Source organism: Alternaria novae-zelandiae (assembly GCF_023758075.1).
Source record: "Alternaria novae-zelandiae strain BMP 2774 chromosome Unknown scaffold_4, whole genome shotgun sequence".
Taxonomy (NCBI): domain Eukaryota; kingdom Fungi; phylum Ascomycota; class Dothideomycetes; order Pleosporales; family Pleosporaceae; genus Alternaria; species Alternaria novae-zelandiae.
In genome coordinates, this window is record NW_026056964.1 from 1382874 (window position 1) to 1406225 (window position 23352).

The following is a 23352-nucleotide window of genomic DNA, read 5'->3' on the forward strand; positions in this document are numbered from 1 at the left end:
TCCCATGTTTACCGCAACAGTTGCTGTTCCAAGCTATCTCTCGGATCATCGTAGCGAATCTGGGGAAGGGTCCACTTGGCAGTCGACAGGGTCAAGCCTTACCCTATGGTTGGCATCTGGGGTCGCGATATTTTATAGGCAGAGAGCTGCATGGAGGATGCACATAAGGCACTTGGCGGCCGACCGTTATCGACGGTATGGGTGGTGAAGCTTGACAGAACAGTGGACGCCGGTAGCGTGTGCGGGGTAAACTGGGTCGGGTGAAAATCTATGCCCGTGGCGGACATCCATGCCTTTTTCGACCAAACATCTGGTGACCTAGTACCTTCACCTCGACCAAGCTACCATGGAACAACACGAGCAGTAAACGAGTATACTGTCTGAAAGCGGCATGCGTCTAAGATCGAATCTTGAAATCGCGGTATGCAACATCCCCGGGGGGCCGTTTCCACGGACAACAGCCGAATGCCGCATCACAGCTGCACAGCATCAGACCATACCTGGGCATGCTCGCGCTCCGCTGGCACGTGGCAGGATGAATATTTCCGCCCCAAGATACCAAGCCCTGGCACAGGCTCTCTTGAGATGCACAAGATGACGGAGCCGCCGTATACGATAAAATTGCGGGACGGTCCATCGCACCTGGGCACGGCGGCAAGTCGCTTAGCTCGCTACTGTCAGCAGCCACAACGTGTTTGGCTGGTTATATCATGTTCTACACCTCACAAGAGTATTGGCATGTTGACTTGGACTACGCTAGGGTAAGACCGCGGCCGACAACGTATCTGACGTCTCACAAAGGCGATGTTTGTCATCCCAATGAGAAGGATGCGATATCGTGTACGAAGTGGTAATATTATGGTGCGGCGTTCGCGTCTACCTTGTCATTCTCAGGGATGTTGACGTTCTTTGTGCCAGTTTTAGCGCATGTCGAGAGTGCGGATGGAGAAGTATTGAATTAAGCTTGGGCGAGACGTCCAAGGCAGTGGTTGTGAACCTACGCGCCACCAGAGTTCAGGTGTACAGGGTTCTAGATGTTTTCAACCACTGACAATTACAGTGTTAAGAACCATGCCTAAGCACAGGTTCCACCATGCAAATTGTGCGGAGTACGGAAGTCCCAGAAAACATTTGTGGCTCTAGTAAGAACATGTGTTCAAGCATGGGTACACCGTAACACTAGACTCCAGATACCAGGAACGTTCGAGATTACGAGAAGAAGTCTATAAATCGGTATTACAGTACGATCCAATGCCATGCTGATTGTAGGAGTAATAGGACAACAAGTAGCATGACCAGGCCAAGTACTGCTGTACGACCCACATCTCTGCTGACGGTGCCCGGGAGTCTGGCCGTGCAAGCTACACCAATCAATTCCTATCCCACGCCTTCTTACTTTCACTGACAAACACTATGCCAAAAAGAACAAGGAAGAAAGCTGTTGTATCAACGATCATCCAGTATAGCAGCGACTGAAGTGCAGCCCCGTTCAAGTAATTCACATTCCACAGATCTAGCCTAAGTAGATCGTATGAGAACTGAGACTTGCCGACAGCCACCACCAATCGATAAGCCAACAGGGCCAACTTGAACAAGAAGTGGACCCAAAGCACGTGAATGCCGGCGTACATCAACTCCAGTATGTAACAAGCAGACAGGAGAACGGCCAAGTTGCAGCGAGCCCATGGACTGAGCGATGGCGACTCTCGCATGTTATGAAGGAGTTCAAGCTCCCTGCGTATGTACCACTCGCTGTTTGCAATCGCGCCTAACAAGCGTATGCAACAAAGCTTGTGCTTTGTGGGGTCTCGTTGAACAAATTGAAGCTCGTGGTTCCAATAGATACATCTCTCGGGCTGTAGTTTGGCCCACTTCGAAAAACACGCGTCGCCGACAATGTGCATGCAGGGAAGCAGCTGGATTGGGCGACAGCCTTGGGCGGAGGGTGGGATCGAAATGTTGTATGGTTCTTTGCAGATGATGCACACATCGTCTGGGGCGACGGAGACGTCGGCTAGAATGCTGTAATTCAGTCTCCACAAGAGGTCTCGGAAGAATGTTTGCGGCCTGACGGACATTGTGGTGCGGAGGCTTGGCTGTTCTGTGACTGGATTGAAGCATTCACTTTAGATCTATATGTAATCACCTCTTCGCAATATCGTTCACACTCGTGCATTGGCGCATGTCTAGAGACAAAGCGGAACTTATCGTACAAACGATGTGCGGGGAAAAACATCGACGAGATAGATATCAGCAGCAATCCCTAGCAATCAGCATTGATGTGTGAACTGTCTTAGGCCAAATGTCCATCAATTGTACGTGTGATTTCGTGGCCGCTATATCAGGAAGAAATTCGTGGTCATAGTGCGCTGTGGTGCAACCTCGAAGTCAAGGGTCGTGGTGAAAGATGGCAAATCCGACAGGATTGTGAGTGCTGCACGTGTTTTACACTAAAGCGGAAAGGCTAGTTAGTAAGCGGGGTAGCTGCCCAGGTGCAGGAGGGGCCTAGGCCCAAGCTCCTGCCGCGCCCGCCAGCTCTCCAGGTACTCTCCACGGCGCTTCCCTCGATGCTAATAACATCTGCCACACGCGCATTACGACCGCTCCGACCACTCATGACGAGCGCATACTACCTCGCAAGACCTTTGTCATCACGATCACGAAGCGCGTCACCCAAGATGGCCGACACACTATCTCTCGACGAGATCCCCACCCTCACCTTGCTCTACAAGCTAAAGAAGATCGTGCCAAGCGACGACAAGGGCCAGTCTACATATAACGCGTCGGCTACCCTCAACGACAAGATCAGCGTCATCCGACAAGACATCACAACCCTTGCCATCGACGCCATCGTCAACGCCGCGAATACTTCCCTTTTGGGTGGTGGAGGCGTGGATGGCGCAATCCATCGCGCAGCCGGGCCCGGCTTGTTAGAAGAGTGCGAGACGCTGGACGGTTGCCAGACAGGCAGTGCCAAGATCACAGGTGGCTACGAACTGCCTAGCAAGAAGGTCATCCACGCCGTTGGGCCGATATACTGGAAGGAGGGCTCGCGCTCAGCAGAACTATTATCAGGCTGCTACCGTACGAGCCTGGAGCTAGCAGTCGAGAACGGCTGCAAGAGCATCGCATTCTCAGCCTTGAGCACTGGCGTCTACGGCTACCCCAGCGGCGAGGCTAGCACAGTCGCGCTCGAGACGGTGCGCAAGTTCCTCGAAGAAGAGGGCAAGGCGGACAAGCTTGAGCGCGTCATATTCTGCAATTTCCTCCAGAAAGACGAGGACGCGTACTTCAAGAACATCCCGTAAGTCTCAGCTGTCATCAGTCTCACTTCATACACTAATGACTACCTAGTGACTACTTCCCACCAGTCGACTCCGACCCCAAGGCGCAAGAGGAACAGTCCACCGAACCCTCCGAACTCGCATCGCAACTTCCAGACGCCCCGACAGCCGACCCTAAAGATACCGATGATGCTCAACAGCCGTCTCCAAAGAAGCAGAAGACCACCGATACCGACGATGACTTTGTGGTGGTCGAGAAAGATGACGTCAAGGAGGATAAGGCGAAGCCTGAGCTATGAGATCATCACAAAATATTGGGATAATGACGGCGAAGGTTATGGGTTTTTTTATCGGCTGATGTCAGTACACATCGTGATTTGGGCATACTGGGCGTTTGATCGTTGGGCGTGGGAGGCTTATACCCTGGATACGAGTCATGAACGAGCCACATTGATTCTCATCAATTGAATAACATACACGCTCAGTCGTGTCTTTCTCTTTAAATTCCACGCTGTCCCTTGATCTGGTCGCAGACTAAGTTCTCCCGATACCATTCACTGACAGATTTGTTCACAGTACTCCAGCTGTGTGTGCTTGCACAGGTTGATGCTCAGTCATTTCACCGGAAGATACGGATTGCAGTCGAAGATAGTCAAGACTCTTTCCATCAACATTTCGCCTCTACCATAACTCGCATTACGACCGCCTTCTCGCAGAAACAATCACTACATCCCTCAGTCACCACACATCCCCTCTACAAACCATGCCGCACTTCCTTCAGCCACTCATAGCCGTCCCATTGGTACCCGCTTACAAATACAAAACAGCTTCCGTTGAAGAAGACGATGTATGCTACATCTGCCGCGAGCCCTTCTCCCTCGACGACTGCTCGCCCCTCCAGATCACTCCCTGTGGCCACATCGTGGGGGACAAGTGCTTGTACGAGTGGTTGAAACGACAGCCCGACAGATGTCCATACTGGAATCATCGTCTTCCGCATCGCCCTGCCCATGAGAGCTCCATGATTCGCACTCTGGTCGGTTCGCGTGTTGGCTCGGTATGGTTCCACGTCTTCGAACGTTACATACTTGACTTACCATGCTTGTCTATCCGCGAGGAGATTCATCGCATCATGCAGAACCCTGACTGGTATGGTGATGGAAGTGTCCAAGATTTCCATATTATCTTGTTGGTAATACGGAACGCTGTCCTTACCTGGCACTTCGGACTTGTAATGTCGCTTTTCTGGCGCTCGGCTGGCGATAAGCAGTTTAGTCGAGACCCTATAATGTTAGTGGGGAATATTCTGGTGGTGGTCATCACTTTGCTCAACATCTTGATTTTCCCGACTTTGGTAGCTATACTTGTTGACTGGTCTAAAAGGCGATCTAGAGCTAGGGCCGCAAGGACTCGACTGCGACGATGGTAAGATTGAGGCCAATAATCAAAGCCTTCGTAATCCAAGGAGTTTTCATACGGTGCGGTCGGGCCAGTGTTAGATCAACAGTTCCAAGTTGCGATCTATAAACAAGCGTCAAGAGTGCTAAAAAGAGTTCCTAATCATCCATTGCGCTTTGTTACACCACACCATCGGTATCATGCATGAGTGCACTCAATGGGTTATTCATTACTTCTAACTCTCAACTACTAAACTTCCCGATACCAGACCCTGCGCGTCGACGTGAAGTTTTGCTCCATCTCCCCAACTGGCCAATGCGTATCCTGGGGAGGAATATTGTTTTGATAAACCGGAGAAGGACGGCGCGGTCCATAAGTTGACCCACCGGGCGGTTCAGCTAGACGCGGCGCATCGACGATGTCACAACCTTGAGTCGGTGTCGATATAAAACTGTCATTACTCCGCGCATTATCGCAGGCCATTACTGTGCGGGGCTTACTAGGTGTCAGCGCCTCCAAATCACGTTGGACATCGGCGTCGGCTTCGACATCGATTTTTTCCTTCTCGGATGCTGGATGGGTACGCCTGTGGAAGCACTGCCTCACAGTGGTAACAATCCATATGAGAATAGATATGCCAATCAGAGCGCCAATGACGCACCCGGCAATGATGCCGTTTGTCTTAGCGTCGTTGGGGTCGGGGCGATGGGTTTCATCATATGAGTACGTCGGTGTGGATGCAGGCACGGTAGCTTCGACGTACGGATATGATGGAGAAGGCGTCCATGCTGGTGCCGTTGGTACGGGCGTAGTGGCTGGATCGGACCACGCAGGTTGTGTCCATGTGGGTTCGGTCCATACGGGTTCGGTCCATGCTGGCGCTGAGGGTGTCCACTCCCACTGGCGCGCATGAAGGTCTTTATTGCCACTTGGTGCGGATGGTGCACCTGCGTTTATGGTTGCGGCCATTACCGTAACTTTTGACGGCTCCGTGATGGACAGAGAAGGGCGGACCGGCGCTGCACAGACAACCGATACGCTTATGAGAGCGAAGGTGAGAAAGGGTAATAACATACCTGGTGAAGATGCAAGCATTTAGAGAATTGATCTACAGCTATTAACGAGATACTCACTACTGTGACGTTCGATCCAGCGAACTGTGAAGATGTTTATCGTGTGTTTGCTGTCCTGCGTGACCTTTACCCTGTGGTCCGCCGAATGCAATAGTCACTTCGCGCCTTGAAGGATCTGCTCCAGGACTGCGCTTGAGCTTTTTCAATTAGTACAATGATGGTGTTGTCAGGATACAGGGCGCGTTGTGAGATGACATCGATGAGGTTGGGGCTGGCAGTGATACGTAGATAGTTGATGGCATGTCGTGGTGCTGGCGATTCATCATCGATGCAGTATACACTTCGACAAGATAAGATACAGCGTTCATGTATGAGCTTCTCGTATAGTAGACTTTTAGTAGTGATGCCCGGATTTGTGTCACGCCGAAGCCGTGTCGATGGGTACACGCACCACATATACGCCCTTGCAGAGCTTCCCACAACAGATATGCGATAACCATGCTGAGACTATAAGCTTGGGTGTATGTCTTCGGGGCAAGAACGAACTTCGCTTATGTCATCCGAACATATTTGACCGGACCAACGTACGCGTGTCTGCCACGAAGAATGTAGTACAGTATAGCAAAGAGAACGACGATTCCATATCCCAGGACCGCCCAGTTCATATCTGTTACTGTTGGTCGAGGCCCAACAGGGAAGAAGCAGAAGACCCAAGCAAACAGCAGGAAAAGTACAGCGATGATGTTGATCGGCAATCCAAGTCTACCCAGGTCGAACTTGGACGGCAGAAGCGGTTCGCCTCTTATGCGCTTCAGGATAACGCACGAGATCGTGATCAGGTACGAGGTTAGCATCGAAGCGACACCAAGGGAGATAACCTGCATGAATGCGACAGTGGAGCCAAGGTTGATACACGAGAGGATTACGACAAAAACCACCGTTATGTAGGTCGAGTTGATCGGTACTTGGCGCTTCGTTGATACCTACTCGCTGTCAGTTCTCGATTGAAGTAGTAGCCATGGCGAAGTAGGCTTTTGACGAACCTTGCTGAAGACATGCGCAAATGGGACGCCATTATCACGAGCGAAGGCAAATACCTGGCGTGAACTTGTTGCCATGATAGCAACGCAAGCGAAAATCGCCACGACCAACATCAAAACCGTCAGCGCAGTCGCGCCGCCTACGGACTTGGTCGTGTCGACGAAAACTTGAATGAAAGGCGTGCCAAGCGGTGTCGTAAGTACAGAGACCGTATCGGTGACGCAGAAGCAGAAGGTGATTGCCATGATCCAACCGAGCAACCCGTTCCCGAGCCACGTCCACATCATAGCGCGCGGAATCACATGGGCAGCATCGCGTACCTCCTCCGCCATGTGTGCTCCCGCTTCAACGCCAACGAAGGAGCTGGTAGCGCTCGTAAGGCCAAGAATGACCGCGAGCGGAATATTTCCCCACATCATATTGTCCTCGAAGACCGTGAAGACATCGCTGGAAGAGTGGCTTCTATCGCTCATGACCCAGAGTGGAATTACGACAGCGAAGAATCCAGCAACGTGCAGTATGACGACGCCTCCTTCTATTAATGGTAGATGGCGAGAGAGGTATGTGTTGAATCCCAAGCATATGGCCAGGACAGCCCAGATGAGGAGCGTTCCGTGCCACGCCTTCGGAATGTATGATGTATTGTTCAAGATGATGAGGCCCTGGATCTGTTTGCCGGAAAGATACGAAACGGTTGCTACACCGGTCTGCCAGCCCAGAACCCCGAGCCAACCTACCAGATAGCTGAGAAACTTCTGGCAGCTTGGTGGTGCGAACTCTGATACCCAGTGGTACTGTGCGCCAGCCGTTGGTGCCCTGCTAAAAGTGAGTAACTATCATTGGAGGTCATTAAGCTGTACCGACATTGATGCCATTTCAGCCAGTGAAGCAACAACGAAGCCGAACCCAATCATGACGATGAAGTATCCCCAGATAAGCCCTGCTGTTCCGCCATTGGCAAGGGCAAAGACGGATGTCGCAAGTATAGTCTCCCAAGTCGAAAGAAGAACTATGCAGAATCCTAGAATGGTGATAGAACGGAAGTTTCGCCGGGTTTCCTGCGTCTTTCCCATGCGATGCATGTCATGGGCGTCCGCTGTGTTCGCATCTTTCTCGGCCACGTTGTGATCCAGGCTATGATCGTTGAATATCTCTTGAGGTTCTCCGATGTGTGCTTCTGCAAATTTGCTCGACATGATTACGCTGGAGGATCTGTGCGGGATTGAGACGCAGAGGGAAGTGGCAAGTCCCCATCTCGTACGTAGACAAAGGTGTTCTTATGCCTGAGAGGTGATGCGGTTGTATCCTAGTCGACTTACGCCCTGCATATGTATGTGGTAGGTCAATGAACTCAATACTTGCGCTTCGCTGTAAAGTCGATTTCGCGTACCGATGCTGCAGTATTGATTAAGCAGCTTGCGATCCAGCGCTTGTCATTGGCAGACGGCTGGGCGTACAGTAAGTAGCGATAAATTTTGTCTTACGGTGGATATCGCACTACCGAAAGCATATGGATGATGCCGGTTGTGCTGACAGGTAGCTGTAAGTAGGCCTTATGATGCAGGCAATCTGCCGTTGGAGAGATCATTGGTAGGCAATATGCTGTTATCTGGCTATCTGCGACCGTGTCGCACATGTGGAGATCTAGACGCTCATACTCATCGGTCAGAAACGCAAAGACCTGCAGCGAGACTATGTTTCGAAAGTCGCGATAACAGTCGAGGCTATCTGTGCTGTGTGAGAGCGTGTCTGAGCTCTGGAGAGATGATTAGAAGGCAGGTGCCCCTGCGCCAGCCAAGAAAGGCTAGCTCATGACGCGTTCTTAGCGTCTTCGGGGTCCAAATGTCGCCAGGGTCTTCGGCATCTTCAATCGCGTCGCTTTCACGCAGCACCTGGAAACCTTCTCAATCCACAACACATTGCCGTCGAATTGGATGCCTTCTTCTGAATCGCGTCATCATGCTCGACCTGCCTCACTCGCATGCCTAGAGTGTCGGCGTACCCACCTCAAGTGCGACGGAACCCAACCTATATGCGGGCGCTGCCAGACTCGTGGTTTTGCATGCACCTACAAGCGTTCTGGACGAGGTCGCCGACGTGGTATAACGCGCGCAGATACTGATGAGCAGCCGACACTGTCTCACACCCCACCCGTTTCTTCTGGCCCGGTCGCGCAACCCGCTGTTGCACAAGCGCTGTCCTGTACGTCCTCTGCAGCGCAATGGCTTCCTCTCGACGATGCAGCCGTTCCACCAAACTCGGCCCTACTGCAGCGTCGAATATCAGCCACTCCGCCAGATCAGAATGCCGAGTGGGCTGACGATGAGCAACTGGTGAATCTTTATTATCTGAACTTCCACGCGAGTCACCCAATCCTTCTCCCAAGGGACATGTATTGGCAACAAGGATACCCTCGTTATTTGAAAGCGGTAGTTCATCTCATCGGTGGTCGCTACTCACATGCTGTCTCGCTCGACGAATTGCGCGAGAACGTGGCACGAGAGTTTGCTCAAAGCGAAGGAAACACAGCCGAGATGGTACAAGCAGGACTCCTGAACAGTATCGCCCTGTTCGCGGAAAACGCTACGGATCAGGGGCAGAAGATGCTTGATTCCACGATCGAACTAGCTTTACGACTCGGCATGCACCAGCGGAGCTTTGCTTCGACGCATGCTGGTGATCTGACTGTGCTGGAAGAAAGCATGCGGAGAACCTGGTACGAATTGTACGTGATCGACGGCTGCATCGCGGCATTGCAGCGAAAATCGACATTCAAAACCAACACAGTAAATGCTGATGTTCTTTTACCATGCGACGACTTTACTTACGAAGCCGGAATGTGCTTTATGCCAGCAACTATGGCCGAATTTCACGGCAACGTCTTTGCCGAAGAGGAAAAGGTATTTTCTTCCTTCTGCTACCGCATAGAAGCCGTACGTCTTCTCGGACGAGTCTTGACTATCACTGGAAAGCACGGGGTGGATCGAGATCTGGTGCAGGCCGTTGACAACGCGCTCGCTGCATTCCTATACCACTTACCACGCTCCAAAAGCGAAGCGGAGATCTCAAACACCTTCGGTGATCTGGACGAACTCATGTTCCAAGCGCACACTATCATCCAATGGAGCACTATTCTCGTGCATTACCCCAGAGGCGATCTGATATCGTCTGACCTATTAACACAAGACGTACTTGGAGCCAATTGTACCAAGCTCCTTTGTCCCTGCAATCGGCAACATATCCACTCCGTCAAAGCCATCGAAGCCTCCAAGACCATAGCTATGCTAGCGGCGCTGCGCACTCCAACTCAAAAGCACACACCATTGTTTGTGTATCCACTGGCTCTCGCTGCTGTCGTTCAGCTTTCCATTGGCGCGATGCACGACAAAAGCCCTCGGCGTTGCTTGGACCAGCACGCTGACCGAGTGAAGCTGTTACTCGGGGTACTCAAGTCTATGAGCCGCCAATGGTCGGCTGCTGGAATTGTGTTACGCACCCTGAAAAGGGTAGCATCCGCGGTATTCCGTAGTTCCTCCGTCGATTCACCGTCCAGCATAGTGGCTCCTCCAGCCACATCAATCGATAACGATGCTTTCCCCGACTTCGATCTCCAGGATTTGTACGGACTTGTGGGCCTTGATAACAACTCGTTAGGCATATGATGAGCTCGGTTTGGCCTTTAAAGTCTACTTCAACCATTCGGTCGAAAGTGCAAGGATACATCAATCGCTTCGTCTTCGCGAACCATTGGAAAAGATCGTTGTACCGTGTACCTACTGTCTAGCATCATCCCCGCCGTCAAAGTGCTTAGGCCTGCCTAGAGGTGCTCATCGCCGCTCCGTCCCCGTCTCCCATGACCCTTCCTTCATCTTGATGGGAAGATGCATTAAAAGCTCACCACTTGGTGTCGGTAATGGGAGTCTACCAGCGCGTATGTTTATCTGCAAGGACGGATGCAGCAGTTTTGGCGCGTTGAGACTCGCATCACGTTCTTCTCGCAGGATAAGGAAATCGTCCTCCGCATGGTTCGCAAGGTGCCTATTCTTCTCCTTATGATCCCGTACAGTCATCCAAGGCACGGCCTCGCATCGTTGAGGACACGCTGGATAGTCATGCCCAGTCCAAATCTTGGTTTCACCCGGTAGTTCCAGTAGCTTTTGTGCCGAAGCATACAAGCTCTTTGCACTACCGCCTGGAAAGTCACAGCGTGCCGTGCCTGTGTCAGCGTGAAATATCGAATCTCCGCAAAACACATTGGCTTGGTAGTGTTAGTATTGAGTACAAAGTCAGATCGCTACAGCGAGCACTTACTGCCAACCTGGTAACCGATATGATCAGGCGTATGACCGGGAAGATGAAGGACCTTCGCCCTCAAACTCCCAACCTCGAAGATCTCATCATCTTCGAAAAGATGATCGAACGCGTTTTCGTACTCAACAGCTGGAATACCATACCTCACAGCAAATCGTTTCTGGACCTCGCGAATTCGTTTCCCGATGCAAATGGGCGGCTTGAATCCCTGCTGCGATGAGAGACGTTGCTGGAGGTAAGAAGCTGCTGTCAGGTGATCGGCATGAGCGTGCGTTTCCAGTATCCTCTCGATGTAGTACCCTTCTTCCAAGACCGTGGCCAATAGATCATCAGCTGTCCGGGTACTGATTGTCTGGGTAGGCGCGTCATAGTCGAGCACAGGATCGACAATGACGGCTTTCTTAGACGACGCGTCTGCTACCACGTATTGCCATGTCCCTGTCTTGTCTTCAAACAAGCTGTGGATTGCGGGCTCGTGGGACCTTATGCTGTGAGTGCTGTAACTTGACCCGTTTTGGGCTTTCCGCGGGATCTGTAAAGTCGGATTGGTCAGGTTGGTGACGGTGCGGCCTGCCCAGCTCGCATAGTTCGGTGGATGTGGCAAGCTGACTGTTCCTCGTGCGATGCATTGAGGTATCGTAGTAGTCATTTGAGCTATCGGTCGTTGCTGTTGCCTCGAAATGCGGACCTCGGGGGTGTGGTGAGACGAGTTAGGCAATCGCCAAAGCGCCTGGATGCGTCCAGATGAGCGTAAATTCTTCATGTCCTAGGATGGGATAGTCAACATTATCCGTGTATCAGCGGCCACTTGTTCAATACCTCCTCCGCTTCGTTTTAAGTATTTATCAATCTCGGGAAGCTGACTGTGCCCAGGTGGTGCCACCTCCATGCAGGGTTCGGCGTCTATCCCACGACGACCCCGACATGACTCGTTCTTGATCCCCGAAACGAAACGCTTTTGATCGCCGACATGACAATGGCCTTTGGGATGAATAATCTACTCCCTTAGTATTTTCGAAGCTCTTGAAGAGTCGTTTCGTCCACCATCCACAAACCGCAAAATCGCAAGGAATCACATTACAACAGACCTACAGTTACTCGAGCGAAAACAAGGACCGTTCATATTGCCTCTTCGACTTACCGTTAACCGATACGTCCACACGACCATCAGCAGCTAAGAAATAGCAGTCTACTTGGCCGGAATGTATACATCGTGCCATCGCTTCACTTCGACGTCGCTCCGAACTGCGCTCACCACACAAAGTCTACCAGCTGTTCGAGGCCTCGCGACTGTTTCACCTGCGACCAGTATATCAAAACATCACAAGGTCGTTGTCATTGGAAACGGTTCAGCTGGTGTCGCAGTCAGTCATCAACTGTTACGAAAAGGACGCTTCAAAAAGGACGATATTGCGGTTGTCGATCCGAGCACTTGGCATCATTACCAACCGGGCTGGACATTGGTGGGCGGCGGCTTGAGCCATAAAGAACAGTTCAAAAGGCCGATGAGCGAGCTCGTCGCGTCTGAAATCACGTTCTACAACAGCAATGTCGCGGCCATTAACCCGCAAGACAACCACTTGTCCTTGGGAGGGGGTGACAAACTTCAATACGACCACCTCGTCATCGCACCAGGCATCAAAGTCGATTACAACAGCGTCAAAGGCCTTCGCGAAGCTATGGAGAATTCTGATAGCGTCGTAGCATCCATATACAGCTACGATCACTGCGACAAAGTGTTTCGAAACATTCAGCGTCTCAAGAAGGGCTCGGCCATCTTCACCCAGCCTTCCGGTGTAGTGAAATGCGCAGGTGCACCTCAAAAGATCATGTGGCTCGCAATGGATCACTGGAGACGAGCAGGCCTCTACAGCAACGATCCCGAGAAAAGCACCATCAAGATGAGTTTCGCGACTGGTCTGCCCACCATGTTTGGCGTACCGAAGTACAGCGTCAAACTGAACGATATGCGAGAAGAGAGAGGAGTCACAGGCCTCTTCGAACATAACCTTATCGAGATTAATGAGAATACTGCGACATTTGAACGACCGAACGGCGAACAGCCCGTACAACGACATTTTGACTTCCTTCATGTTGCGCCCCGGAATATACCGCACGCTTTTGTGAAAGAGAGCGGATTGGGCAACGACGCGGGATTCGTGGACGTGGATCAGCACTCTCTCCGGCACAAGAAGTTCAAGAACGTGTGGTCGCTCGGCGATGCGGCCAGTCTGCCTACATCGAAAACGGTGGCTGCAATCACATCCCAAGCGCCCATTCTCACACAAAATCTGTTGCGTACTATGGATGGCAAGGAGCCAGAGTCCGAATACGATGGTTATACTTCATGTCCGCTTCTGACCGGTGACAAGAAGGTGCTTCTTGCGGAGTTCAAATACGGTGGTATGCCGAAAGAGACGTTCAATACATGGTTTGGTGTTGACCAGGCTGTCCCGAGACGCGCATTCTATCATCTGAAGAAAGACTTCTTTCCTTGGGTTTATGATCGATATCACGTGAAGGGCCAGTGGGGTGGCCCAAGTGGCTGGATCAGGTAGCTTTAGATAAGTGTTGAGAGGTGTTGCGATGCGTCTTCTCGGAGGATTGATCCCCTGCAATGAAGTCTTAGATAACGCATCGTATGTATCGGTAGGGCTAGGTATATTGGCAATGGCACGTAGTCGGCGCAAAGACCAACTTTGGATTATTCAACCTTTTGCTCGCTGATGTTGATGACTCATCTGCTATCATTTAATAAGGGGCAATATGTGCATGGGCGGTTATATACGAAGAACACATGAATTCGTGAAATGTCGATGTTTCGGTCTGGACGGCAGACGCGTGCTGGCGGAAAAGCACGCTAAGGACCAATATAGCTTAGCGCACGGTGTGACGTAGGCGCTGCCTGGCAGGGCGCGTTTGAACTTTGACAATAGGGCGTGCAACAAGGAGATATGTATAACCAGCGCCCAAGCCACTTTTCCCTCTGCTACTGTCAGCCCAAATCACGTACGCGTTACATCCCACTCCGACTACTGCAATCGGTTCCGATTACCTAGCACCATGACTACGAAGACCTCTCGGATCTCTTGCCGGACTTTCGTCGGTCATGCGTTTGCCATTTCGAAGGCCTGTCGCTCTTATCACGGCACGTCCGAGTCTTGGAGACGAGGAACAGTCGGCACATGGCGCTAAACCTCTGGTGTAACGTTGCTTCTGTTGTGCAGGACCTCGAACTGGATTTCCCTTGGCCGCTCTGCACGAGAGACGAGGCGCGACGACACCCTCAAAACCCTACGCCACGGCGATGGACCAGCTGGAGGCTGATACAAGAGACATGTTTGCATATCAATACCCTCTTATCTCACGCCCACATCGATATGCACATTGCGAGCCCAACCAGACCGAGCATGACTCCCTTCCAAGACGTGGAGGTGCCGTTCCACCCGAACATACCTTGGCAGCCAAGGCGCGCCTCCGCACCCATGGGACATCTCCACCTACCAAGTTCCTGCGCAAACGCCTCCCACGGGCCTGAATGTTGGTATCAGTAGCTGCAGACGGGTATCATGCCCGTAGTGCTACCCTGGCACGCGACATGTTATCATTGAGGCGTCGAGTCGTTGCTGGCCGGGGCTGCGTGGTGACGCGCGCCGCGACTCTGATCTAAGATCAGGAGCGCAGGGGTGTGCGACGACATCATTAGAAGAGAGAGTTGTGCCCAGGCTGGGTTCTCTCACTGCACCTCTGCCGGGCTTGTCTCTTTGCCCTCTCCATGCAGCCTCTCATATCGCTTTACTCCTCCACCTCGTCTCACTGAGCGCATCGATACCATTTGCCCACCATGAACGTCATCCGCAAAGCTGTGCGGGCGATGTTCCCTCCGCCTCGCGTGGCGCCTGACGGTCGCGCGGAATGGCCCTCTCGAACACCATATGTGCTTGCTTCCATGGGTGGAGCGATGGGATTCGGAAATTTGTTACGTTTCCCTTCCCAGGTCTTCAACAACAACGGCATCCAATGGTTCATACCCTACCTCATGGCTGTCTGCCTCCTCGCGATCCCGGTGCTTATCTTGGAAGTGGCTATTGGACAGGCTTACCGCAGTGGCTGTGTCATCGGTTACAACGGTCTTGATCGACGCTTTACGGGCGTTGGGTTCGGAATGGTCTGCGTTGGTTACGCTGTGGCCATCTACTACATTCCCATTCTATCCTGGGTCATGGTGTACTTCCGCAGTTCATTCCGGTCCGCAAACGACTTCCCCTGGAAAGATAACCCGCAGGAGTACTTCAGTCATGTCGTCAACGAAGTCCCCGCCATTCCCGCGGTCTACAGCGATGATGGCAGTCGAGTCCTTCAGTATGCCTCATATCCTGGTGTGAACCTCGATGGCGAGCTTGTCGGCTGGGTTCTCTTTTCTTGGTTCATCGTTTGGATCTGTTTGTACAAAGGCATCGCCATTACCGCTCGCGTCGTCTACATCACCATCGTCTTGCCCATTATCATGACCGTTATCCTTGTCGGCCGTGGTGCGTCTTTGCCCAACGCTGGCCGAGGTATCAAACTATACTTTGGGGAGTTCAACGGCGATCAGCTTGCCGCAGGCAAGATTTGGCAAGCTGCAACCAGTCAGGTCTTCTACTCTACCGGTGTCGGTTTTGGCTATTACTCTGCCTACGCCTCGTACAACTCCAAGTTCTCTGATGCTGTCCAAGACGCCATGATGATCTGCAGTGCTAACGCACTGTTTGAGTCGTTCGCGGCCTTTGCTGTCTTCGGTGTCGTCGGTTACTTGGGCTTGCAGCCTGGTGTTGGTGATCCGGTCGGAACATATACGCTCGGCTTCTACACCCTCCCCAGCGCCATCCAGGAAATGCCTGGAGCTCCATTCTGGTCTGTTCTGTTCTTTCTGACTCTGTTCCTACTTGGTATCAGTTCATCGTACGCGCTGCTCGATGCTATGATTACTACCATCTGCGACACTCACTGGGGAAGGAAGTACAAGCACTCGACCATCGCCACGATCATCACCGTCATCTCGGCCCTGGTATCATTGTTCTACTCAACGGGATTCGGTTATGAAGCTACCAATGCTGTTGACGCACAGATCAGCAACATTTCACTCATCTTCGTAGTATGGGCTGAGTGCGTATGCGCTACTTCGTTCTACCGCTTCGTCGACGTCATAGGTCAGGTTGGCGCACCATCCTTCTGGCTGTACCAATGTTCGTACATTGGTGCCCAGATCATCGGCAACGCCATCGCACATACAGTTTCCGACAAGATTGGTGCTGGTGTTGGCTTTGGTATCTACATCATTGGCACAATCCTTGCAATTCTCGTCGCCAAAGATCCCACAGTTCCAGCTCCTAAATTTTGGGGCCGTAACAAGATCTTGAACCGCGTTTGGTGGGTTGGCCTCTACTCTGTAAGTATACCCTTCTCCAGTGACATATTCACTTGCTAATACTATATAGGGACACCAACTTGCGCGCGACCTCAACTATGTCGTGTGTGTGGGCAAGCAGTGGCGACTACCCGTCTTCTGGGCACCCATCCTTCGATACTTCGCCGCACCTGTGCTCTCGATCATCTTCTGCTTTGCCTATCCCACGTTCTACGCCATACGCGGCGACCCCCTACAGATCTTCGGTTTCATGGTCGCCCATCTCATCGTCTTAGTCGTCCTCGTCGGCTTCATCATCCCCAAGAGCCTCAATATCTTCGTACCTCCAGAACGCCGCGAGGAAGGAAACAGGCAATACGCGCCCCAGACAGTACTCGGAAAGGACGACACAAACATTGTGGGTGGTGTTGCGCCTGGGCAAGAGTACGAAGCCGGCTTGTCAGTGCCGCCAGCTTACGACTCTGACAAAGTGGAGGATAAGAAGTGAGTGGTATATGCAGCGGCATCTGATTCTGGTGGATGTGCGTATGAATGATCCGGCCCATTGCAACGATTACCCAAGCGCCCAACCCAAATATGACAGCCTATATGCATTGATCTCAAGATCACCTCCATTGCGCCAGACTTGCCCATTGCACTTCCATTCTCCGGTTTTGCCTTTCTTCGCCCATGACGCTTGGGAATGTTTGTCTCCCAAGCCCCGTTGGAAGCTTACCGAGCTTCTCCATTCACATATACATTCCGAAATTTAATCATACATACAATCTGTTCAACATTTTCTACACAGCCACTGAGCTGCTACACGCCTTTCCCACCCCGTCGGCTGACTGTTATGATGCCGATTATCCGAACCCCCCTCGCTTCTACTTCCGGTGTATCTCATCGATCGGGGCTGAGCTGGCATGATCGTGACCGGTTCTTTGGACCGTGCCGTGCCTCCACGGTCATGCTCGATCCATCGTAACGTATGCAACGCTATGTGTCAACTCACATGCAACCTCTCTGGAAAGACTCTTCACTCTACTGCACGATGCGGTTCTCGGCTTGAAGGGACGGGAAGCCTCACGTCGCATTCGATGAACATAACCCTACTAGCGACTTTCGATCCGACAAAATGCAATGCTGCGCCGCATTCATCTAATCGCGGCCTTCACAGCCGAAGTCGAATCACAACCGACCATTCATCAGTCTCTCCGACACTGGACGCATGGCCACTAAAGACGATGGATGCATTGCGACAATGTGGCTGAAGCTTGTGGTACGCCGCGCTGCAGCTGTTCCCAACGTGTGATGCTGTCGCCTTGAAACACGGCCAACTCCGATCTTAGAATCCCCAAGCCACTCCACCAAACGCTGCCGCTCCACCGACCATCAACATCGCGCCAGTCGGCAGCGGCATACCCGGCGCGCGTCCTTCGCTGTCCGAAGCCTCTACCCCAGTTTCCTCAGCCCCACTCGTGTCACCCGTGCTTGCCGGTGTGGGTGTGGACGTAGCGCCTACGATAGTAGCCATAGCAAACTTCAGCTCTGTCCACGCCCTCAATTCCGATTGCGAAAAAACGGTCGGTGTACCACTAAGTATAGAATATTTCTCGTCGTAATAATCAGCGTCGCACGTGACGGGGACTTCGGTTAGCACACCCGTCCATGAACAAGCACCGTTCCTGGTTATTGCACTCGGCATGGTCATGTGGTACTCCCATGTCTCGGGGCCTTGAAGCATGGTGAAGGGAATGCAACCGTCGATTTCTGCTTCTGGTGTCTCTATTGGTACGGCGGTTTTGTAGAATGACCGCGCCCAGGATATCATGCTGTCGAGAGACGCTTCTCGTGCTGATTCTTCGGCTGGAGCTGTTGAGTAAGGTCAGCGGCGGTGTCAGCAGAGAGTGGGTACATGTATCATACACAAGTACGTCGACGAAGGTGTAGGCGTTGGAGTCGTTGTTTCGGGACACTTCTTCTCGTAGGTAGTGGCAGTGTCGTCGGACGACATGAAGGTAAGAGTCGGCTCCATTGGGTTCATCAAATGTAAATACGTGAGATTGTATTGCGCGTTGATTGCGCTCGCCAAAAGCGACGCGATCAAAAGGCTCCTCATTACTACTCTGCTGCTATACGATGCGATGCGATGCGATGCGGTACGATCGTGTGGGGCGCAGCCTGGGATGCGTTGACACCACGATGGGCGCATGAGTCGCAATTTATTTCTTTCCCACAATCAGGACCGCAGCCCAAGTAGGCAGCTGCCAAGGCCTTGTCGACCAGTTTGATGAGTACAGCAAGGGATCTAACTAGAATCTTGACAAGCTTGCTGACGAGTCGCGGGACAAGATAGAAATGGAGATGTTCACGTTCTTGTGCCTGTCAGGCCTAAGCGACCTGAGGAGCTCAACAGCGAATGGGTCGCGTGTCTGTCGCGCCCTCAGGCACCCAGCGCGTAAGGGCTGCAATGGTCCAGACCACATTCTCATAATATGTTGACCTTGCGCGCGCTCTTTCAGAATTCCTCTATTATATCTCGATCCGACGACTACCTTTCGGTGGAAAGCGCGAGAGAAGTAAGACGATGAAGCCAAGCAACGCAACAGCGGCATTACAGATGAAAGTGAGATGGCTTTGGCCAGCCTCGGCAAGCGCAGCGAAGGCCACTCCAAAGACGGCCGACGTCGAAAGACGCGCGATGTTTTCGACGAGCGTTATGCCGCTGAGCGCGTCGACACGCTCGCTGTTCGGTAGCATTTGCAGGATCGATCCCTTGGACGCGGCACCGGTACCTGCAGCAAATGGCAGCATCACAGCAACAATGTACATTTGCCAACCCTGTGATACGAATACGGCAAGACCGGTAAGTATGCCATCAAGCAAAAGGCTGAAGCGCGCATAGAACAAATCGAATGCAAATGTTTCCTGCTCGTTCGTCGGTTCGGGGTTGGGTGGCTCTTCGCTCTCCATCGGGTCGACAGTTTCTGTTACTGCCGGAGTTGGTGGTATTATATGAACCTGCACTGTCGATTCTCTTTCTTCGTCTTCCGCCAACTTGCTCTTCACGCCATCACCCATCCACTTTCGCCCTGCAGCGACGATGACGGGAAATACGAGAGAGAGGAAACCACCTCTCAATGCTGAGTACATGAAGATGAGTGCTCCGTTCTCCTTCGGGCCGAAGTTGAACTCAACAGTAGCATACATCTGGAGTAAGATCGGGATGTAGCCGGTCGCAAGGATACCCAAGAAAACGCCGATACCAAGTGTGAGTGCTCCAAACTGCAGGCGAGTACGTCCATTCGGTAATTCCCACTTTTGCGGTGCAAAGATGCGGAGGGGGCCAAAGAAACGCGCGATGCCAGTGGTTTCGCGAGGTTTCGCATCCTTGTCTTCCTCCGGCGGTGGCATGGCAGGTAGCGATACTGCTACATATACGCAGCAAAGCAAGAACAACACCAGAGTCATTCGGAAGGGCGCAAGTATGCCAAAGTAGTCGCCGACAATGCCTCCGATCAAGAACCCAATGGCGCTTCCGAAGTACATGCAGCCTTGGAGTCTGCCCAATGCGCCTGTGCGTTTTTCATGTTCGACGACGTCTGCCACCAAAGAATTGAGGCACAAAACGTATCCATTGGGGCCTCCTAGTACTGTGATGACTTGCGAGCACTGCACGATCATGATGCCAACATTGCCGCCATGCATGATACCGATATTCTGGATTAGAAGGCGGACCGCAGGCCAGAAGATCTGAATGATCAAAGCCAATTTGACGCCCAGACGTTTGATAGTCCATGCAGCTACCAGCAAATTGACAAGGCCGAAGATCGTAGTCGATGATGCCAGAAGTGCAAAAGCCCTGGCCGCTCCAGCGTCGATTTCGCGTCTCGCACATCTATCCACGGCGTGCGGATCCGGCTCATGGTGTTCGTAGTAAGCATCGCAGGTCAATATCCGGAAAGCGTATAGCATAGGAGCCTGCGTGATACTGAATGTCAACGATACAAGGAACGCGCATATCAAAGCCCGGAATAACACCGGGACGGCCGCTTTTTCTTCTCTTGGTTTCGGCTCATCGCGCGGCAGGAGGGGTGTGGTCTCCTCCTCTTGAATGGTCGAAGGACGTCGGAATTCTTGGGCGATAGCCATGCTTGGGATTTGGCATGGGAATGAGAGAGAAAAGCTTGGTGTTGAGGAAAAGTCTTATCGTGATGCGCATGGCGTTGACTAACGCTCTGTGGAAGCTGCGTCCGGGTATCGGCGGGGTAGCGGCTGCGCGTATCTCCAGACTACCCACCTGGGCACACCGACTATATCGCGTACGTCGTATACTGGACGCATTGAGCCCACACACAATGCGAATTGCAGACCTGGGACACTGCAGTGAGATGTGAACAGCAGAATGCAGAAGCTCGCGATGACGTCAGCCTATCCACACCCTCGCCACTGGGAACACCTCCTTCGCATCTTGAAATTGCTCTGCTTCGGGGCCATAGATGGCAGTTGCGTTAACAAAATACAACAGACTATAACAGCCTACACAAAAAAATTGAGCATCGCAATGTGGTCGCGCCAGCTGTACATGCCGGTTGGTAGTGTCATCTCACACTCAAAGGAAACTCGAGCACGAAAATTCACTAATCTTGAAGCATCATAGAAGTATGTATGAATTCGATTGAGATGCGATACGAAGATTCGATCCTCGTGTTGGTGTACAATCGCTCAAAGTAGGGTATGTTGTTTCCTGTAAGTTTCCCCCATCCCAGGATAAACGCCGCTTATGCCATCCATCTAATACCCAATGCCATGCCGGAAGATTTAAAATGTCGTAGCCCCTCGATGCCAAAACGCCAGCTCTCGCTGACGTCAAGGAAGAGAGTTCTGATAGAATACAATGTCGAGTATGTATGATTGTCGACAGTTGAGTTTAAGTTGTAGTGCGCTTAAGCGAACTCGAAGCGCTCGTTGCAGTGTGACAGCTCACGGAAGCAGTGAGGGCAAAGGTCAAGACCCTGAGAGGTCAGACCAAGTGCGGCAGATGCGGCGTGGAGAGTCTCGCGGGTTGATGTGGGTGCGCTGGTGGAGGCCGGGGTTGGGGCACCGGAGGCACCGGCGGGAGTGGAAGAGACGGAGTCTGGAGACGTTGTTAGTATGGACGAAAGCGTCGGTAGAGACATAAACATACCCTTGAAGGAAGGCATCTTGAAGTTGATTGTTTGATGGATTTGTTTGAGGTTGAGTTATTGAGGTATGACGTATATTATCTTCGTATGATAAGAAGTGAGATGGATGCAGATGTGGATGAAAGTAGACAAAACCCCAGAGCCACAATCCCTCTTATACAACGCCGCCTCCGCCGCGCCTTCCCAACATGACCCTGAATACAGTCACCAACGAAAAATTGGCGAGCAAAAAACCGTGCGCAACAAGCACCATCCCGACTTGTCCCGGAACCGTTTCGAGAATTTGCGTCGAACGACATCAAGATGATGCGCCACGCTCGCCTCACGCGCTAAGTGGAGTGATGATAACGCGTGCGGACCCACTGTTAGCCGTTAGTGCGGCTGAGATTTTCAGGGCCGCAAGCAAGAGGCTCGCCATCGTGCATTTGATATCGGCTAGAATGTGTTTTCCGGCTTCGGAAAAGGGTTCTTGTTGACCGGTTGAATGTATGCTGGATCGCGCTGGTCAGGTTTTCGATGCCCAAGATAGAGCGATGACTGGCTCGGACAGACGGAAAGTGAAGTTTTGCTTCCAACGGCCTCGAGGCGGGAGATAGTCGGTGTAGCGTGCCTGTGCTACCGGTCCTTCACATGTCAGACATGTTTTGGGCTGTTGCGGTTTCAGACGACGTCATCGCGTTATCGTCATCGGGGGTCGCGATCTTGCGATGCACCCACCAGCCTTGTTTATCTCTGACACCTCACATCGCAGGGCCATTACGTGACAGTCAGATTCTACGAATGAATTGCAGTTTCTGTGTTCCCATCCTCGAGTTCGCGAAACACCAAATGAATCGAAGCAACGTTACTCGTAATGTTTGACACATGGCATGCAAAAGAAGTATGGGCCAAATGGCTGTGACCCAGGGCGATACGCTGGGTAGTTGCAGCAGCTATAAGAGATGTGAAAAAAAAGTTCAGAGGACACAAGAGGTCCTCATAGGCGTCTGTGTGCATTGGCAGTCCTTGACATATCGATGGAATCGACGTTTCGACGCGTTCCCAGGGGACGCGCTGAATGTAGCTTGACGCTAGTATGAAAGAGGATTAGTGTCTGAGGAGGCTGGATGGATTGCTAGCGGGAATGCCACGATGTATTCCCGCAACCGCACGCGCTCTGTCTCTCAGCCCTTCAGTCAACTGTATTCCAATCGTACCAAAACCACTTTTCCTCACCACAATGGCCATGTCTGAATGGCGGAGAAACTCCCGAAATCGCATCTCTCGTCAACCCGATCAGCCTTTGCCCTCATAGACCCGAACACGACCTTATTCCACCGCCAGATAGACCGTCATGCCTACCTCACCAGCGGTTTCCGTACCCACGTCGCGATCTCATACGTATGGAGCGAATGGCGGGATAATGCATCGGACAAGCTTCCGAGCTGGGCAGCGCTCCAGAAGCGGCTGACATCTCTTCTGGGAGAGCATGCGTCTCCGGAAGTCAAGGCTGTTACGGGGAAAGCAACTCGATGCTGGCTGGATTGCATGTGCATCGATCAGGAGTCGAGCGAGGACAAGTCGTATTGGATACCGCGGATGGACGAGATATACTATGAGGCGCGATGCACGATCCTGCTCCTGCGGGTGCCTCGGCTGGATCTAAGCCCAGTGCTGGAAGTTAAGAGGCG

The 23352-nt window shown here is 52.2% G+C and overlaps 8 protein-coding genes across 8 annotated transcripts; 4 read left to right on the plus strand and 4 right to left on the minus strand.

The window, feature by feature from the left end:
* Positions 1-2678: 2678 nt before the first annotated feature.
* On the plus strand, positions 2679-3583 carry J4E88_002954 (uncharacterized protein; the record flags this gene model as incomplete). Its single annotated transcript, XM_049396610.1, has 2 exons — positions 2679-3304; positions 3355-3583. 2 exons carry the CDS (start codon positions 2679-2681, stop codon positions 3581-3583), a joined length of 855 nt encoding a protein of 284 aa, XP_049257958.1.
* Positions 3584-6306: 2723 nt separating this feature from the next.
* J4E88_002955 (uncharacterized protein) lies at positions 6307-7992 on the minus strand (the record flags this gene model as incomplete). Its single annotated transcript, XM_049396611.1, has 3 exons — positions 6307-6738; positions 6799-7612; positions 7661-7992. 3 exons carry the CDS (start codon positions 7990-7992, stop codon positions 6307-6309), a joined length of 1578 nt encoding a protein of 525 aa, XP_049257959.1.
* A 1338-nt stretch (positions 7993-9330) lies between these two features.
* Positions 9331-10458, plus strand: J4E88_002956 (uncharacterized protein; the record flags this gene model as incomplete). The annotated part of the gene is made up of 1 exon (XM_049396612.1): positions 9331-10458. One exon carries the CDS (start codon positions 9331-9333, stop codon positions 10456-10458), a length of 1128 nt encoding a protein of 375 aa, XP_049257960.1.
* Positions 10459-11090: 632 nt separating this feature from the next.
* On the minus strand, positions 11091-11756 carry J4E88_002957 (uncharacterized protein; the record flags this gene model as incomplete). Its single annotated transcript, XM_049396613.1, has 1 exon — positions 11091-11756. One exon carries the CDS (start codon positions 11754-11756, stop codon positions 11091-11093), a length of 666 nt encoding a protein of 221 aa, XP_049257961.1.
* A 553-nt stretch (positions 11757-12309) lies between these two features.
* On the plus strand, positions 12310-13665 carry J4E88_002958 (uncharacterized protein; the record flags this gene model as incomplete). Its single annotated transcript, XM_049396614.1, has 1 exon — positions 12310-13665. The coding sequence occupies one exon, from the start codon at positions 12310-12312 to the stop codon at positions 13663-13665; it is 1356 nt and encodes a 451-aa protein (XP_049257962.1).
* Positions 13666-14951: 1286 nt separating this feature from the next.
* Positions 14952-17004, plus strand: J4E88_002959 (uncharacterized protein; the record flags this gene model as incomplete). Its single annotated transcript, XM_049396615.1, has 2 exons — positions 14952-16538; positions 16588-17004. 2 exons carry the CDS (start codon positions 14952-14954, stop codon positions 17002-17004), a joined length of 2004 nt encoding a protein of 667 aa, XP_049257963.1.
* A 2024-nt stretch (positions 17005-19028) lies between these two features.
* J4E88_002960 (uncharacterized protein) lies at positions 19029-20648 on the minus strand (the record flags this gene model as incomplete). Its single annotated transcript, XM_049396616.1, has 1 exon — positions 19029-20648. The coding sequence occupies one exon, from the start codon at positions 20646-20648 to the stop codon at positions 19029-19031; it is 1620 nt and encodes a 539-aa protein (XP_049257964.1).
* Positions 20649-21442: 794 nt separating this feature from the next.
* On the minus strand, positions 21443-21700 carry J4E88_002961 (uncharacterized protein; the record flags this gene model as incomplete). The annotated part of the gene is made up of 2 exons (XM_049396617.1): positions 21443-21633; positions 21685-21700. The coding sequence occupies 2 exons, from the start codon at positions 21698-21700 to the stop codon at positions 21443-21445; spliced, it is 207 nt and encodes a 68-aa protein (XP_049257965.1).
* Positions 21701-23352: the final 1652 nt, after the last annotated feature.